The 16,635-nt window shown below is 44.8% G+C and overlaps 1 protein-coding gene across 1 annotated transcript in view; it reads left to right on the top strand.

The window, feature by feature from the left end:
• uvrag (UV radiation resistance associated gene) overlaps positions 1–16,635 on the top strand; it is an 84,337-nt gene that overhangs the window by 17,335 nt on the left and 50,367 nt on the right. Inside the window, exons 8-12 of the mRNA XM_056443074.1 lie at positions 29–155; positions 8,635–8,719; positions 12,652–12,739; positions 13,070–13,130; positions 15,679–15,844. Coding sequence (XP_056299049.1) covers positions 29–155; positions 8,635–8,719; positions 12,652–12,739; positions 13,070–13,130; positions 15,679–15,844 — 527 coding nt within the window. The remainder of the gene's footprint in view (positions 1–28; positions 156–8,634; positions 8,720–12,651; positions 12,740–13,069; positions 13,131–15,678; positions 15,845–16,635) is intronic.

Here is a 16,635-nt window from a genome sequence, read left to right on the forward strand (position 1 = left end):
GTTTCTCTCTCTGTCTCGCTCCGAGCAGAAGAAGGAGCGAGAGTGCATGCAGCTGCGCATTGCCGTGCTGCGGAGTGAACTGCAGCGGCAGAGGAAGGCCCTGGGCCGGGAGATCGACCTGCGGCAGAAGGAGAGAGCGCAGCTTCAGAAGAAAGGTAAAGCAACAGGTGCACAGACGACACCTGGAACTACGAGTGTCACTGTTCTGACCTGTTCACAGGATGTGACGGGAGCTGGGCATTAGTATACATTCCTTTGCTCTTCTTTTGCATACACTATGTTGATGGGGTTATTACTCGTTCAATTGATTAATGTTTCAGGCCTATAAACGACATTGTGCTGCCCTGAAGACTGAATAGAATATACACTTTTATTAATCCCCAAGGGGAAATTAGTTCTCTGCATTTAACCCATCCTTAGTTATTAAGGCAGGTGGGCTGCGTTTGGGCGCCGGAAGCAACTGGGGGTTCAGCCTTGCTCAGAGACACTTTGACTTGCAACTAATGGGAGGCGGGATCGAACCCAACCCCCTGCGGTTGGGCGGGCCCACCCCACTGAGCTAGTGTTCTCCTCCTGCAATCTCAGGTGAAATGTCGGCTCACTCTTTTTACCTTTGCAGAAACACAAAGTTGCATCAATTCAGCCAACGATGAGAATAATTCAAATGCAAATGGATGCATATTGATTTGTGTTTTTACCCCCAAATTGTGCTATAGGCTAGCTAACATAAACACATTGGTGGCAATAGCAATGAAAGGGATTTAGTGTTCACACAAAGCTTCACATGAGATGATCCTGCTGCAGCTCATTGGTCGTCTCCAATGGAGCTCCACAACTCAAACGTTGGTATTTTTTAACCTACGTCCACTTAAGGTGCTTGTTTTTGCCACAGACGGGCACTGATTGTTATTATAAATGTGTTATTATCAGATGAGGTATACAGATAAAGAGATGCTACGAACTGTGAGGGATTGAGAGATGTGGGGGGAGGGGGGGCGGTGGTGTTCCTTTGGGTGCTGTGACCCGATGATCCTAGAGGAAAAGAGCTGTAAAGAGTGGGACCTGATAATTTCACAAGACTTGATCGCCTTGATTGTATCTTGGGACGCAATAACAAACGGACCAGATTAAGAGAAAGTACAGAAAAAGGTCGTATTTCTCTGTAGAGTCCTTGCCATGATGTTGTCAGACACTTGAGAACAGCAGCCCGAGCCAGTCGGGGGCAACAACAAGTGCTTCTAGCTGACGTACTGTTACTTTGATGCTGCCACAATCCCCAGTTCTTTGAATGTTTACCAACAGACATAATAGAGACATTTTATTGCAGTATGTCTAAATTAAAGAGAGAATATTCTTTTTGTTAGAATGACACCGTAGATGCCAAAATAGATTACACATTTTTCTTTATTAAAGCCTTTGTAATAAGCTCAGCTGCATCGCTCTACAATTTAATCAAGTACCTTGTCCCGCCACTAAATTATTGTCGTCAGTCATTTTTCCGTGTTGATGCGTCAACAGTTCTAGAAGCGCCGAGTTAAACGTGGAACATTGCAGATGAAGTAACTCTGAATAACTCTAAATTCAGTCGTTGAAATAATATGTCCTAAATGTATTCCCTTTCCCATTTTGTCACCGTCAACAAGTGGTTTTGTTGTCCAGGAAACTCATTTTAAACACCTCGGTGAAGGTGTCGGCGCCTTCTGACCGCAGCAGGTGGGCCGTGTGCGCCCTGCTACCTGCTCACGGTGCAGTACAGTGGGGAGTGTTGTCGCGCACAGGAAACTTCTGTCAGAGGACGCCCGTCACTCAACACACATGCCCGTAACGTACAGTATGGACTCTATAGAGCCGGCCCTGTGGTCGGGGCAGCCCGCGCCAGGCTGCTGAAGCGACGATGTTTGTGCAGTGGTGTCATTTATTTAACCCTGTGAAGTCTGCGGCTCCTCGCTCTGATGTCGGAGAGCCGAGGAGGGATTTACTGCTGCCTGTTGCCGCTCAGAGGCACATAAAAGAAGCAGCGTTTGGGAGCCTGGGCTCGACAAGCGTGCACCCACACTTAAACCCAAAGACATATGCAGGTGTATGCTTGATAATTAACTCTTAATTCGGCTTTTCTGAAGTTGCATGTACACATAACATGCGTGGTGTCATTTCAAGGTCTTCCTCATTGACTGCAGCACATTAACTTTCAGCTTTTTCTTTTCTCAACTTCCGTAGTTTGATGTTTGGTTCTGTGCTCCTCGTGGTGCTCGTAAAGATTCCACGTACATCTACTGCTTTGTACAGCGAGTCTGAGCCTCGTGGGCTTAGACGAGAACAACCGGCTAGCAGCTGTCAGACAAGACGAACGACAGCAACAGCAGTGGAAGTTCCTTCTGTCCAACACTTTCAGTCTGAAGGTCCGATGTTGGAGAGGCATTGTGTGCTCTGACTAGATGGGCCATCAGCACTGATGGTGAACTGTAAGTGGTTCAGGATCACTTCTACGTCCGTAACTCAGGAATTCATTCATTTATTGACAATTTTGCACAATTGTCCAATAGGAAAAAGTTTGTGGAGGCAACAATTCTAGTTTTTCGTTGTTACCCCAGATTTGTATTTATTTATCTATTTCAAATAGATCCCACATTAATCCTCATGCATCTTTATTATCAGTGGTTGTTATCAGTGTACCGATGGCGCTGTGTGTAGGGTGTCCCGGGTTCTGAATCAGCCAAGGTCATTAGACGGGTAGTCTCAACAGAGACGGGTCTGGTATTGGCTATGGTCCATTTATTACCTTCGCATTGAAAATGCCGGAAGGTTATGTTTTGATCGCCGTTTATTTATTTATTTATTTGTATGCGTGTTATTCGCAAAACTCAAAAAGTATTGAACCGAATCGCATGAAATTTGGTGGGATGATTGTTTATTATCCGGGGACCAGTTGATTAGATTTTGGGATCGATCGGGTCAAAGGTCAAGGTCAAAGGTCATGAACAGGTCAAATCTTATTGAATCACATGGAATTTGGTGGGATGATTGGTTATTATCCGGGGACCATTTGATTAGATTTTGGGATCAATCGGGTCAAAGGTCAAGGTCATGGAAAGGTCAAAATCTTTTTTTTACCATAGCACGATACATTTTTGTCCAATTGGTATGCAACTAATGCCAAAATGTTCATAATTCAATGCCCAATCTTGTGATATGCGAAGGTATGCGCTCTACCGAGTGCCCGTTCTAGTTTATACATGTGTTTATAGGCCTCCATATGTTTTTTTATGGTCGTAATGTATTTAATATGATTGTTGCACATTTTATTTGGCATTTTCTTTTCAATATATAGGAGAATCCTTCGTCAAATGTTTGCCCTCATCTCTCTTTGGACATTGCTAGCAAAGCAAATGGGATTCACAGGCGGAAAAATCCTTCTCCTGTTACTTTGTGTTGTCGTCCTGGCTGAACGGGTCAGAAGGCTCTGTGCTCCACAACCACACAACCTTTTCTATCGGTGAGAGATCTGTTTCTCTTACTGACTGACGACCCACGCTCGTAAAGAGAAGGTTCTCCTTTGGACAGCCTCTTTTCATCTACGTGTGTGCATGTATGTAGCGATATACATGCATTGTGTGTGAGAGAGATCAAAGAACCATTTCAGTGCCACCGCTTCTCACTGAAGCTTCGAAGCCCCAAAGATGATGTTTGGTACAGCCGTGATTAAGAGCCTTGATCAGCTAGATCATCGGCCAAAACCTCGCTGAGCCACCAGACCTGAGGTGCGGATTGCTAATGATCATCATGTAGTTGGCACATGTTGATCAGCTGACGCAAACACAAAGAACGCATGAGGACGGGGTCAGAGAGAAGTTTCCTTTGTGCTACGATCCAAAGAGAAGGAGAAAAGTCCGTTAATCCTCTACCTTTCTACCTGTCACCACTGCGTCTACAGCCAAAAGAACTCGCTGCTCTCCTTTTTGGCAGCTTGGCTTTTCCCCCCAGACTGGGCAAGTACTTATGAAGAAACGGAAGAAAAAATTCCTACAGCTGGCTAAAGATGGGAAAGGTATTTTAGGATAAATTGAAATTCTCCAGCTGAATAGGGCTCGCTGAAAATTATTTTAATTTTTTTCTGTTGGGCGTTTACCATTTTTTTTCACCCAAGACTCTTAACTCCAAAGCTAAAAGCCACATGCGGCCGAGCTCTGCTGTTCTTCCAGCTTGTTGTTTAACTCTTCTAATCAGCCTGCACATATCCATTTGTTCCGCGATCGGAGAGCAGCCCCGCATTAATTACAGACAGGATGCTCTCGGAGACAAGCGTTTACAGTATTCCATGCAGCAGCTGATTTTGTCTGATTATATTTAGATTGGCCACACGAAAAATGTGTTTCATCTGATCTCATGTTTCCATTACTTTTTTAAATTCTGTTATCAATTGTAGCTTAAATTTCCTTCCAGGACTCCATTGGCTCGTTGGTCTGACTACGCAGTAATGTGAAAAAGCATATTTATTCCCATTCAGTCACATGAACTGCCCATCAGACGAGCTGGCAGCTACATTAACCTTTATTCAATTAGAAGTGTTTCATTTGTTGAATTTTCACACATTCCAGCGCTTATTAGATACAGGGTTTCTTTGTATGTTTTATTGACTGTTTAACAGTGCGTGTAAGTACTGTGCTATGTAATATATCCCCCCAGAGGGCATCCTACATCGGGCCATTAATCCCCATTCTTGAGTCACGTTCTCGAGGATATTATTTGTACCTGGCTGTGTGGTCCTTCCCATCTCTCACACAGTCCACGGGCTCATTAGTGGGCAACTCTTTATCAACCGTATTCCCAGGAAAACCGAGTGGCCCCGAAAAAATTAATGTTTTTTGTGAAGTATCAACTGGAATGTTTTTGCAGACTTGCTGATCTTTGCGCTGCAGTGTTGGCATCATAAGCACCGTAAACGTCAGCGGTCGCATCCTCCTCACGGCTGGTTGGCAACTGTAGCGCTGATTCACTGTAATAGAAATCATAGCAGGGGAGTCGACTTCAGTCAAGTTTTCCAATTCTCCTGCAATTGCACGTATATTCTAAAGTCCTCTGCACGTCCTTCCCACGATCCATAACAGAGGGCATATGAGCATCACCACTGTTTGTTTCACCCCTCTTCCTTACGCCTATGACTTTAAAATATAAAATGTCTCTCCTTTACTCCAGAGTGATCGGTTTGGGTGGGGAGGGGGGGTCACACTCTTGTCACAATTTCCTCCAGCCTAATTTTCCCTCCCTGCACCTCGAGCAGATGACATAAATCCGGTCTGCGTGCAGCGTTTATTTTACTCGGTAACAGTAGTTATTCTCACGCTCGGTTACACAGCCAGGGCTCCCGACCAATAAATGTCAGTGGTCGGGTTTCTCGAGTGCGAGGAGCACAGTTTTTGCGAAGGTTCGGTGTGAGGAGGTATTTGTCACCTCAGAGGAAAAAGGTCTCATGTTGAAGCCATCATCATTAGGGCTCCGCAAGCAGCAGATTTACACGTTTTACGCCAGGCTACTGGCTGCGTTCGTGACTGAGAATAAAGGTCGATATGTACGGTGGCCTTCCGCTCTCATGACTCACAAGGATATTTTTCCAGGTTCTTCATCAACCCCCCTGACGGCCCCACTCTCTCTGGAGGTCACAGCCTAAAGTTTCCTTTGTGTAGCATGAAGAGCCATGTTTGTCAGTTCCGACAGATTATTTTTGAAGTTTGAAAACAAGGAATGCTCTTTCCAGTTGTTTTGCTGCATCCTATATGGTCCTCACCAGACACTTGTATCGTTTCATTCCTTAGAGACGCTTTCCCAAGCGCTCTCCATCGCGTTGCATTTGTGGTGGTTCTGTTTTGAATTGATGGTGTTCGCACCATATTTTAATTTCAGACCGGATAACGATGTCCCAGAGGGAAGCTGAACACCAGGATGCTTTTTAATAAGCCGTAAAATCATCAACTGTTTTTAATGTGAACCAGATTATTTGCGCCTGTTAGCAATTCCTTTTGTGGTATTTTCTCACGGACATGTTGCTGTGCGATTTATGACTTATATAGCTTCACTGATCACTTGTGTTTTATCTAAAGCTTCGGTTTTTTTTTAACTGCAGACTCTAGTAACATTTTGACAAGAGAGCGTTTACCTCTTGAGCTTTTTGCATTGAACACAACAGAACTCGTTCTCGCCAGTCAAGTTTAAACCAGTCCAGTGTTCAATCCAGATGATCTTCGTCTGATAGTGTGTGCCAATTTGAATGTTCTCGGGGACTCTTCACCCAGTCCAGAAACACCCCAAGAGGTCACAAAGGTCGGCCAGTTTGAGCAAACCTTCAAACCAGCAGAGTGGTCGTCCAATCTGCAGCTCGATTTCCTTTCGAATCCCACAAAGCCGTCCGCCTGCAGCCAGAGGACCGTACATTACATCCCACCCCGGGGTGCTTCACTGCAGCCCCCTGCTCCTTAAGGATGGCTCAAATGCAGGGGAGAATTACCCCACGTGGATAAATGAAAGTGTACATTTCTTTGACATTTCTTTCTTTCTTTCTTGTTGCTTTGTCATTTTTCAACATCTGATTTACCGACAGGTTGGGACAGCATTGTAGCATTTTGAAGCTCATTTTGGATCATGTTTCATATAGAATATGATATTCACATAGCGTGTGGCCAGAACGCCGCGTGTGCCCTATCGTATCAGACGCTGCAGTTTGTCTGTCCGTACCGTGAGGGCGACTGGAACAGCTTAGAGGGATGAAAGGATCAGGGGACGGATAGAGGAGATAGGACACAGCTGGGGCGTTACATGAAAGCAACACAGGGCCGTTCAGGCCCACACAGTCGGTGTTAAGATATGTTTTCATGTCGTCCCTCACGACAGGGAATGGCCCGTCTGATCTCTGTCTATCTGTCTTCCATTCTAATCTGATGGGGATACCGCTGAGTACCTTTATTTTCTTCCTCCCTCTGGAGGGTTAAGGAAGGTATCTCTTCAACCCTCATGGGGTCAGTGTGAGCGGCCTGGATGTGAGAAAGTATGTGATTTTCAAAAGCAGGTCCTGTGATCTGATTACAGATGTGATTTGATCGTCTTATTCTCGCTGTTCTGCCAGCTGCTGTCATCACCTCCATCTCTTTGATAGTCGATTCCCAGCACTAACACGATTTAAGGGTTTCTTTTCTATTTTGGATAGAGGAATGCAGACCATAGCTAGTGCTTACATGCATGAATAAAACTTCAGTTTCATTTCCAGATTTCATTACAGCTCTGGCCTCAAAAGATCAGGAAATATAGAGAGGGCTACCTGTAATACTGTTGCCTAATGGGGAATGAAAATTAGTGTGTGCTATATGTAGATATATATATATATAAAGCACACACTAATTTTCATCAGAATCCCTTCTATTATTATCTGTAAATGTGTCTTGTACTGGTGTAACATTCTGGGTCTCACAGTGGATCGTTTAAAAGTTGTATGTGAGGGTTTCTGAACATTAATAGAGCACCAAACAACCGTTCTCATGTCTACTTAAAGTCACACGCCCTCCGTGTTGTTATCCAAGTGCTGTTGACATAGTTGCCGGGCCGGCCACACATTTCAGTGTCTGTTAGCTAGCTAGCTTGTGGACTAGCTCTGCACTGCTACGTGTTGCACTGTATTGAGAACCTTTTGAAAGAGGAAAAACAATCAAAGTCGATGCAGCAGCACCTGAGATGTTGCCTTTTTTCTTTACCCACAATGCAACACGATGGCCCCACAATCTTTCCCTGGTCGTTATGAGCGAGGCCAGCCACCTCGGGGAGAAACCTCATTACCGATGTTTATATTCACAGTCTGAGCATAAAGCATATGTGATTTTTGGCATGAAGAGCTTCGCTCTCTCTTCACCACCATTCCATCTGATACAGCACCCGCCGTCCTGTAGCTGTTGCACCTGACCCTTATGTTTTAATAATTATCACAAGGCACAGACAGTGTTCCATATGCTTTTTTCCCTTTTCAGATTCAGACAACTCTGGCAAACCTTCTATGGAAACATGCAGGAGAACGTGTTGAGCTCACGCCTGGTTTGGTTGTTCTGAATCACTGCGTTGTCAACCTACTTTCCAGGATTGGGCATCGTATGTAATAATTGCTGCAAAGCAGAACCCATTAGACATTTCAAAATTAAATGACGTGCTACAATTTTAATAACCAAATTATTTTTGACTGATTTTGTCATATTGTAGTTGTAGATGCGAGGCTGAACGAGCACAGATCAGAGGAGAATTCAGTAGATTATACTTCTATCCAGTTCACACTGAGTTATTGTGACTTGCCAATACTGCAGTTACACAACTTCAATAAGCTGTGTCATCACTGCCCCTTATCTGTCGGATTTTATTTTTTTGCCCAGCTCTGTATTTACACTGTGACAAATCCTGTAATTTGCATACTTGTGTTGGTCGGTTTTTATGTGCTGTCAAAAGGAAATGGTTTTGGCTGCTTGAGCTTGCTTAAATTGAACAGTGGATGGCAGCCAACCAAACACTAGCCCACCTGGCTGTTCAGATGAAGCAGAACACACACACACACACACACACACACACGATAATGTCCTCTATTTTTTTTTTTCTTTCTGTCTCTTTCAGAGGAAGGGTTCTCCGCTGAGCAGGAGGGTCTGAAGGAGGAGAAAGAATCCTTAACCAAGCTGCAGAAGGAATGCACTGCCAAGAGGTTTGTGTGAACCTGTAACTATAGCTACTGCTTTATGTCTGCACAAAAAACACACTTTTTAAATACATTTATCCCCGTCAGACATTGCCCAGATGTGACCCGATGTGTTGCTCAATCCCACCGAATTGCGATGGGACTACACCCTGCTCCCCGCCTCCCACCGCGTTCTTTCAAAACAAGGCGATGTGTTCGCGGCTGGCACTGCCTATTTATGTGTTCTCAACGGAGAGTTTGCACATTGTGCTAAAAATCACGTTGGCCTGTGTTTGCCTTGGCCTGTGGGGAGACGTGTTCGGCGGGTGCCGGCCCTGGATACAGCTCTGTTTGTCTGAGAGGTACCTGGCAGTCGCAGAGGGTAAACCAGAGCCCCAGGAAGGCCAGCAGGGGCCAAGAGACCCAGCAAACAGGAAATTAACACCGACACTCGTGCATCTGCCTAACATCCATTCTTTGGAAATATCTGTGTCGTCGATGTTTTTTCATGGACATGTTTCTTTTTAACTTAACTTTTTGTACTTTAGCAAGGGAAAAGTTATGCTGAGCATGCAATCTTTTTTTTTTTTAGCCTTTCCACATTCCTGTTTAATATTTCACATCTGCTATTTCACAACATTGGGACTAAAAGGCAAAGCCATCGTAACTTAAGTTGTTCAGTGTGCTTTAACCCTCCTGTTACCTTTAGGGTCAATTTGACCCCATTCAATGTTTAATGTCGGTGTTCTTTCGGGTCAATTTGACCCCAGGCTGTTTTTCACTGTCAAACATATAAGAAATATCAACTTTTTAATATATTTAAAGGGCTATTTAGGTAGTCAACAAACAAACATAAAGTACCTCACACTTAAACTTGGAAAACAATATTAATTCTACTAATTTTCTGGAGGTTTTAATTGCTGGGGTCAAATTGACCCCACGGGTAAAATATGTCAGTAAATATAAAGGTAACAGGAGGGTTAAACATTTAATGGGGTCAAATTGACCCTAAGGTAACAGGAGGGTTAAAAGAAAAATCATCACAGGACCTTACTTTGCAATTCTAGATCCCAGAAGCCAAATCGAGGTGTTAAACCAGCTCCCATTTGCTCACCTGTATTGCAACTTTTTTTTATTAACATTTTTTACTCTACCGCTGTGATGCTACTTCATTCCAATACGTTTCAGAGGAAATGTTGTCCTTTTGCTGATTAACATTACCTGTAAAAACGCATGATAAGCTTATGAAATACAGTGTTAGGTTAAAGGTTAAGTCAGTGATACCCAGCCTCACCTGGCCTGAGAACCTTTTCATTAAAGCGGTGTGGGGCCCCTTGTCATGTTCCAGAGGTCAAAGAGTTGTCGTCAGATCCACCAAATATTTCCCCTCTAAACATCCCAGACGGTTTCATTTAGAGAACAGTGCAAGGTCAAAAGTGGAACAACTATCCAAAATGTCATTATAGGTACTAAATTGGATACTCAGAGCATTAATATAGCAGCAAACCGCTCTTGCCTATGTAAAGATATAGAGGTGTAATGTCCATCTGATCAGAGAAGCCACTCCCCTGTGTGCGCTGTAGCCTGAACTTCGTATTAGTGCATTTTAGTGCCCGTGAGCGTGCCAGCTGGCGGCAGCCGCTCTGCACTACTCGCATACGGGTAGCGCCCTCCCTCCGGTTCCCCCTCAGGTAAACACTGTTGGCTCTGTCAGCACTGTTGCCGTTGCAAGTGTTGTGAACACAGTTAGCTTTGAGTCGCCGGCTCCGCCCCCTTGATGAGAGGCAATAGAAATGCTCCCAATCTGGTATTTAACGCCTTCAAAACCAATCTAAATGGTCACAAAAGTGAATACAGACAGGGAGGGAAGTTGGCACCTGCCATATAAAGGGTGAAAGGTCACAGTGGCAGGTTGATGTAGCCCGACCCCTAGATTGGGCCCAAGAGACTAAACAACCTAACTGCATGAGTAGTAATCAAAACTACTGTAGCTCCACCTTGACTAGCTTCAACCGCGATACGCTCCTTCTGCGTTGCTGCATCGTTGCACTGGTGTGACACACATTTTCCTACAAAATGAGTATTTTCACTTGAAAATGAAAATGTGTTATGCTTCTCAATCAGTATTCTCGTCTCTCCTTTCCATACATTTAGCCGACAATACTTATGTACTTATGACTTTGACTTCTCATGGAGTATTTTTTTTAGAAGGTCATCGTGGTACTTTCACTTAATTTAAGAATTGTTGGTGACGTGCCAGCATATGTGTATTTGCCTACTTTGGCCAGGGAACATGGTGATGAACACAAAGCCTTTTGTTTGTCACTATACATTACGAGGGGGAGCGGGGCGGACATGTTTTTCACATGTTTTAGGAAAAGGGTTTGTGAGGGGCTTGCACCTCGGGCTTAACCAATTAGACGGGGCAAAGTCTGCCAGACAGATGAAGGGTTTCAGATCAAGCGATCATTACACACCAATCTGTCTCCTCTTTCGTGGGGCGGTCGAACACCGGGAAAGGAAATGACAAGAGGCTGCTAACCCAAGGCAAAGCCGAGTAGGAGATTCAAGTGTAAGGCGAGAAGCATGGATGGGTGCGTCACATTCGATAACCATTCCCCCTCCCCCCCCCCCCCAAAGAAATCCTCCTTCATCTGCATGAGAGGATGGACTGTTGGTTCTGGAGAGGACACCCACAAACATTTTATACAAAGCAGCCGATCGTCTGTGTTTCTCAGACATAAGAGGTCCCAGGAATAGATGTGCATTAATCCTGAAAGAGCCATGTTGTATTAAATATTAATTTGTTTTTTTATTTTTTTCTGCAGAAATTGAATGGATGTTTTACGTCTGGAATGGGTTTCACACGGCTCGATAGCGAGACTAATTGTACATGCACGGTCTTGTTTCCCATAGAAGGTCACCTTCACAGCCGTAGCCTTTAAATCTCCAGCACTCGCCGCATATTACAGTACGGTTGGCTGTGAGGAGACTTCTAACGGGACCGTTTGAAGCACATGCACAACAGATTCAAAGTCTGGATCGGGTCCGTACATCCTGCCCAGTCGGCACATGTGCAAACTAGTACTGCACACCTGATCCATGATGATGCTTTCAAGCTGTAGTCCGTAGAAATTTGTATTGAGCAAAGGTAAATTATGACGTTATCATGATGTGTTCAAATCTTGTCAAATGTAGGTTTTTTTCCATCTTGAACGAATAGACCTGTTTTAACTTTTTTATTTTAGGTATCAGATCGGTATTGGCCGATTCAAAAATGGTGTAGAAAAGGGGATTATGGCATCGTGACGTCTCTATATTGACGGATATCTTTGTGACGGACATCTCTTCACCACGCCCTCGAGTGCGGCGGCATAAATCAGTTATAAACACCTTTTGTGTTCCGTCGTGTTTGGACAACACAGTCGACACGCGAGCCGTTTGCAGCAGCACACCGGCCCTCTATAACTTGTCAGACAAGAAATGTGAAAGCAAGTGGGACTCTTACACAATACTGTACAGTGTCATTTTATCGCCTAGAGATCCGAGTTGTGTACCACGGTGGACTTGTGTTGCACTGGAACAGGGTGTTTTCTTTCTTTTTCTTTTCTCTTTTGAGAGGTTGTATGTCGGGTAATGTTCAGCTTTGTTTAAAATGGAAAGTGTAATATATATTGGCTTAAAAATAAAATGATTACAGTAAATTGCCCTAAATGATCAGTCAGCTCTCATACAGCCAATGACCAACATGAACCTGCTGTCACACGTCGTTGTGCTGCATGAATCGACTATCCTCTCTGTGTGCGATGAATCCTTTATATTGTCACAGCAGCACTGCGTCCTCCCTTCCATCACCTCCGCTCCTTCCCCTACCATCTCATCTCTGCTCTCCAAGCGTCCTCCACTCGTGACTCAGCCAGCCGGCAGCTTCTCATTGTGTCCGGCGTTTGTCTCCACAGAGAGCAGTTCCTCAAGTCCAACGCCCAGCTCACGTTCCGCTGCCGTCAGCTCCTCTCTGAGCTCTCCTACATCTACCCCATCGACGTGGTGAGTTCCACCCGGCGGGTCCCTGCTGCACAACACATTTGTTGACGAGGCAACTGCAAATGATTATCTGCTGACAGAAGCGAGGCTTTGATCGGGCAGCAAGGGCGCAGATCCTTTCCAAAGGGATGTCTAATTCTGCGTGTTATGTCTTTTGAATTATCACCTATCTGTTTAACGTGATCAACACTACAGTCGCTCTCTTTTGCCTACAAAGCAAACGGTTCCTATGCCGACACCACTGGACAATGAGGGAACGATTTAAAACGAGTGTCTCCTTCACACCAGGTTTTCATCTCGTCTTTAAAGCAAACCTCTTATTTATACCCGCAGGCCAATCAGTCGGATTATGTCATCTGCGGAGTGAAGCTGCCCAACTCCGAAGACTTTCAAGGTAATGTGTTATGTGGCTGCGTGTGTGTTTCAGGGTTACAGGAGGACGCGCTGTGGTAAGGCATGCAGAAGAAATGTTTGGCCTTAGCTTTAACGCTCGAGGGTTCTCTGTAAATGTTTGATGAATAGAACCCCGTCTGAAGGCCGATGATCTCAGACATACAGCATCTATGAGATCATAACGTTGGCAACTATACGTAGCAATTTGGCATTATTGTGCTACGGTATTACAGTCTTCAACGTGCATAAATGTCATAATTTTATAATCACTGGCACAGTGTGCCATTTCAATGCATAAAAGACATAATAACATAATTGTAAATATCACTAGTTTTACTAGCAGGGAAAGGTTGACATTGCTCTTAACTTTTTTTTATTGGCCAGAACTAGCCAAAGTAGACCCACCTAACAACCGATACTGTGTGTGGGATGAGATGGTGATGATTGAACACCTGTGTAATCACTTTCCTGCGGCAAAGACTGTCTTTGAATTCAAATGAACAGGCACGCACACCCACGTATTTCTGCTTGTGCGTTTTGTCGTTCTCCTCCTGACGGAAGGAACATTTCTCTCCACCTGATTTAATGTGAATTGTCAATTTGCGCAACAAAAACAACCCGAGTGGATACGCCGATGATTAGAAAAAAATCATTATTTCATAATATGCATTATTCTGGTGCATTCTCTTAGCCTTTCTGATCTGCTCGTGGACTCTGACCCAGGAGCCGTCTCGAGATACTTCTGTAACGGGTCCCTCCGCCCCGAGAGACACACCGCCGCAATAAACACTCAATGTAATATCAGAGACGTTGGGCTTTAGGCCACAAAACCCTTGTTGCCACATTTGGCAGGTTAGAGTGAGGTTCACGCTGGATGCAACCGGAGAAATGGGGTTTGCTGTCACAGCGAGGTGAAGACTTCATGACTTCTTAATAGCCGGGATGGAATGGCCAACGACTGGTGAGCTTTCGGTCTGCAGCACTTGTCTGACACCGAGAACACAGTCGCCACTGTCTCCTCGGCATTCTCCAGCTCTCCTTTCTCACAGCTGGTGAGACTCGGCGGGCCTCTGAAGCCCATAACTCAAAAAAAAATACCACTCCCGACTACCATACTGCTGCAGTCCACCTGTTGCAGCATATTTCAGCAGCACAGCGGAGCAGGCAGCAGTGACAGCCAGCCCATTTTATGTTCGCAGCAATCGCTCGTTCCCATAAGGCGGAGGCCTGCGTCTGCCTTTGCCTCCCGGTCCTGCGTAGGTGGACCCCTGGCAGTGAGTAGAACCACCGAGCATGTGCTGTGGCGGAGGATGAAAGGCCTAACAGAGAACATCCTAATGCATTCACGGCTAACTACCTTTGCCCTCCCGGTCAGGTGGCTTGTTGTTTTGTGCATTCTAGAGGAGCCATTAATATTCACCCTCTAACATCAGGGCATCTTGCAAAGGGCAGTGGAACAGGCAGATCCCTTTTTTAAGAAAGAAAGGAAGGAGAAGCATGTGTTTTACCCTCTTCATTTTAACCCCCTGCTATCGTTGGTGTGAGGTATACCCCAGGAAACAGCCTGATCATGTCTAGACCCGCCCACAGGAGGAGGATGTTCCAAATTAGAGACCAGGTTCAGGGTTAGTTGCAGTCCTAATCCCGCTGGGGGTCGAAGTGGAGCAGAGCATCACTCCACTGAGCCCCTTCAGGGTTTTTACATTTAACTAAGCTTCCCTTGTCAGCTCAGCCTGACAAGATACCAGCCGTCTCCACTTGCACCCTAAGGTGTCCTTTACTTGACATGTTAGAGTTTAGCATTATCCAAAAGCACCAGAGGCACGAGAAGCTGTTCACTCCATTGTGTTTTATCTTGTTTGTTTTGTTGGTGCTGTGGACAAGAAAATGCAAGGAGGGAAATCAGAGGCCATGTGTGAAAAGACAGTTACACCTCTCACTATTGCCACAGTCTATTATTTTAATGCATTAAGATGAAAACCACGATGATTTTAAGCCTTTGCCTCGAGCAGCCGCTGTTGAAGAGTGTTGTTTGTTGTCTTGAACCCATTCCTTTGACTTAAAGCGTGGTGGTTTGCCGGTTTAGTTTTCCACTCCAGTTACTCGGGCTCAGAGGGAATATTTATACGTGATGCTTTCGCTTTCTGAGCACATATCAGAGAGATGTTGGGTATCCCACTGCAACCGCTGTTTTCTTTTGTTGGGGTACTTTGTGTGCCGTGCCGAATGTTGTATCTCTTTCACAACACATGAATGCAACAGCTCCTCTTCCTGTGGATACTCTGTTGCCAAGCTATCTTGGATTGGATGTTTGTTTGTAAATTTTTTGCTTGTGATTCTCAAGATGTGGACTTGGTGTATGTAAACAACATTTTTGTGAGATATCTCTGACTGCTTTGAAGTTGTTGGTGTGAGAAGGTAATGCTGTTTTTAATTTAATCTGCATTGGATTATAGCCTTGGAGGCTTCGGTGATGCAGTTCACCTGCTGGGCGACTCTTATCTGATGTTCAATAACCGGTTCCTCTCTTTTTGCTCTGTCCCCCGCAGCAAAGGATGATGGGAGCCTGGCGGTCGCCCTGGGTTACACGTCGCACCTGGTCCTGATGATCTCGTGCTTCCTGCAGATCCCTCTTCGGTATCCGGTGATCCACAAGGGTTCCCGCTCCTCCATCAAGGACACCATCACTGACCGACTCACGGAGAAGGAGAGAGAGTAAGTGGGCTCAATACTCGATCTGCCTTCCTGTCAAACGGATACATGTACATTTGAAGTTGCTTTTCACTTGATCTTGAAGTGAATTCATCAAATGATTTTGGAGGTTAAAGGTCAACGTCACTGTGGTCTCGCTCAGAAACGCTGTGAGTGGATTTCTTCAAATTTGGCACAAACGTCCACTTGGAGTCAAGGATGAGCTGATTAGTTTTTAAAGGTCTCGGGTCACTCTGACCCCACCAAACAAGTTTGGGCCTTAACTTTGATAATAATAATTCCAATCATGACAATTTCACACAAATATCAAATAGGATAAAATGATGATGTGATGACATTTTGGACAGACGGCAACTAGACTGGTTGGCGAAGGCAAAAACCACAAGGTGGTAATTCTAGTTCTATGCAATAAAGAGATAGTTCAGGTGTTTTGAAGTGGGCTTGTATGAGGCACTCGTTCATCGTCTGTGAATGCAACCTCCAGTCCTGACGAGTGAAGCCAAAGTGGAAGTGTCTTAAAACTAGCATTCTCTCTAATGGCCAGCAGGGGGCGACTGCTCTGGTTGCAATAGGATTGTATGAAGTCGATAAGAAAATGACTGCTTCTCTCTTATATTTATTTACCCAGTTAACATATGAAGTTTATAGTCTACATTTCTAGTTTCAAGTCTTCTTTAATACAGCATGATGTTCATTTAGTAAATAATGGTCCATTCAGAGTCAGATGGACCATAAAGCAGGGTGTGCTTTAGGTTGGGCTTACTGTGATTGACAAGTCGCTGCAGCTACCAGAA

The sequence above is a fragment of the Pseudoliparis swirei genome, chromosome 3 (assembly GCF_029220125.1).
Source record: "Pseudoliparis swirei isolate HS2019 ecotype Mariana Trench chromosome 3, NWPU_hadal_v1, whole genome shotgun sequence".
NCBI lineage: Eukaryota > Metazoa > Chordata > Actinopteri > Perciformes > Liparidae > Pseudoliparis > Pseudoliparis swirei.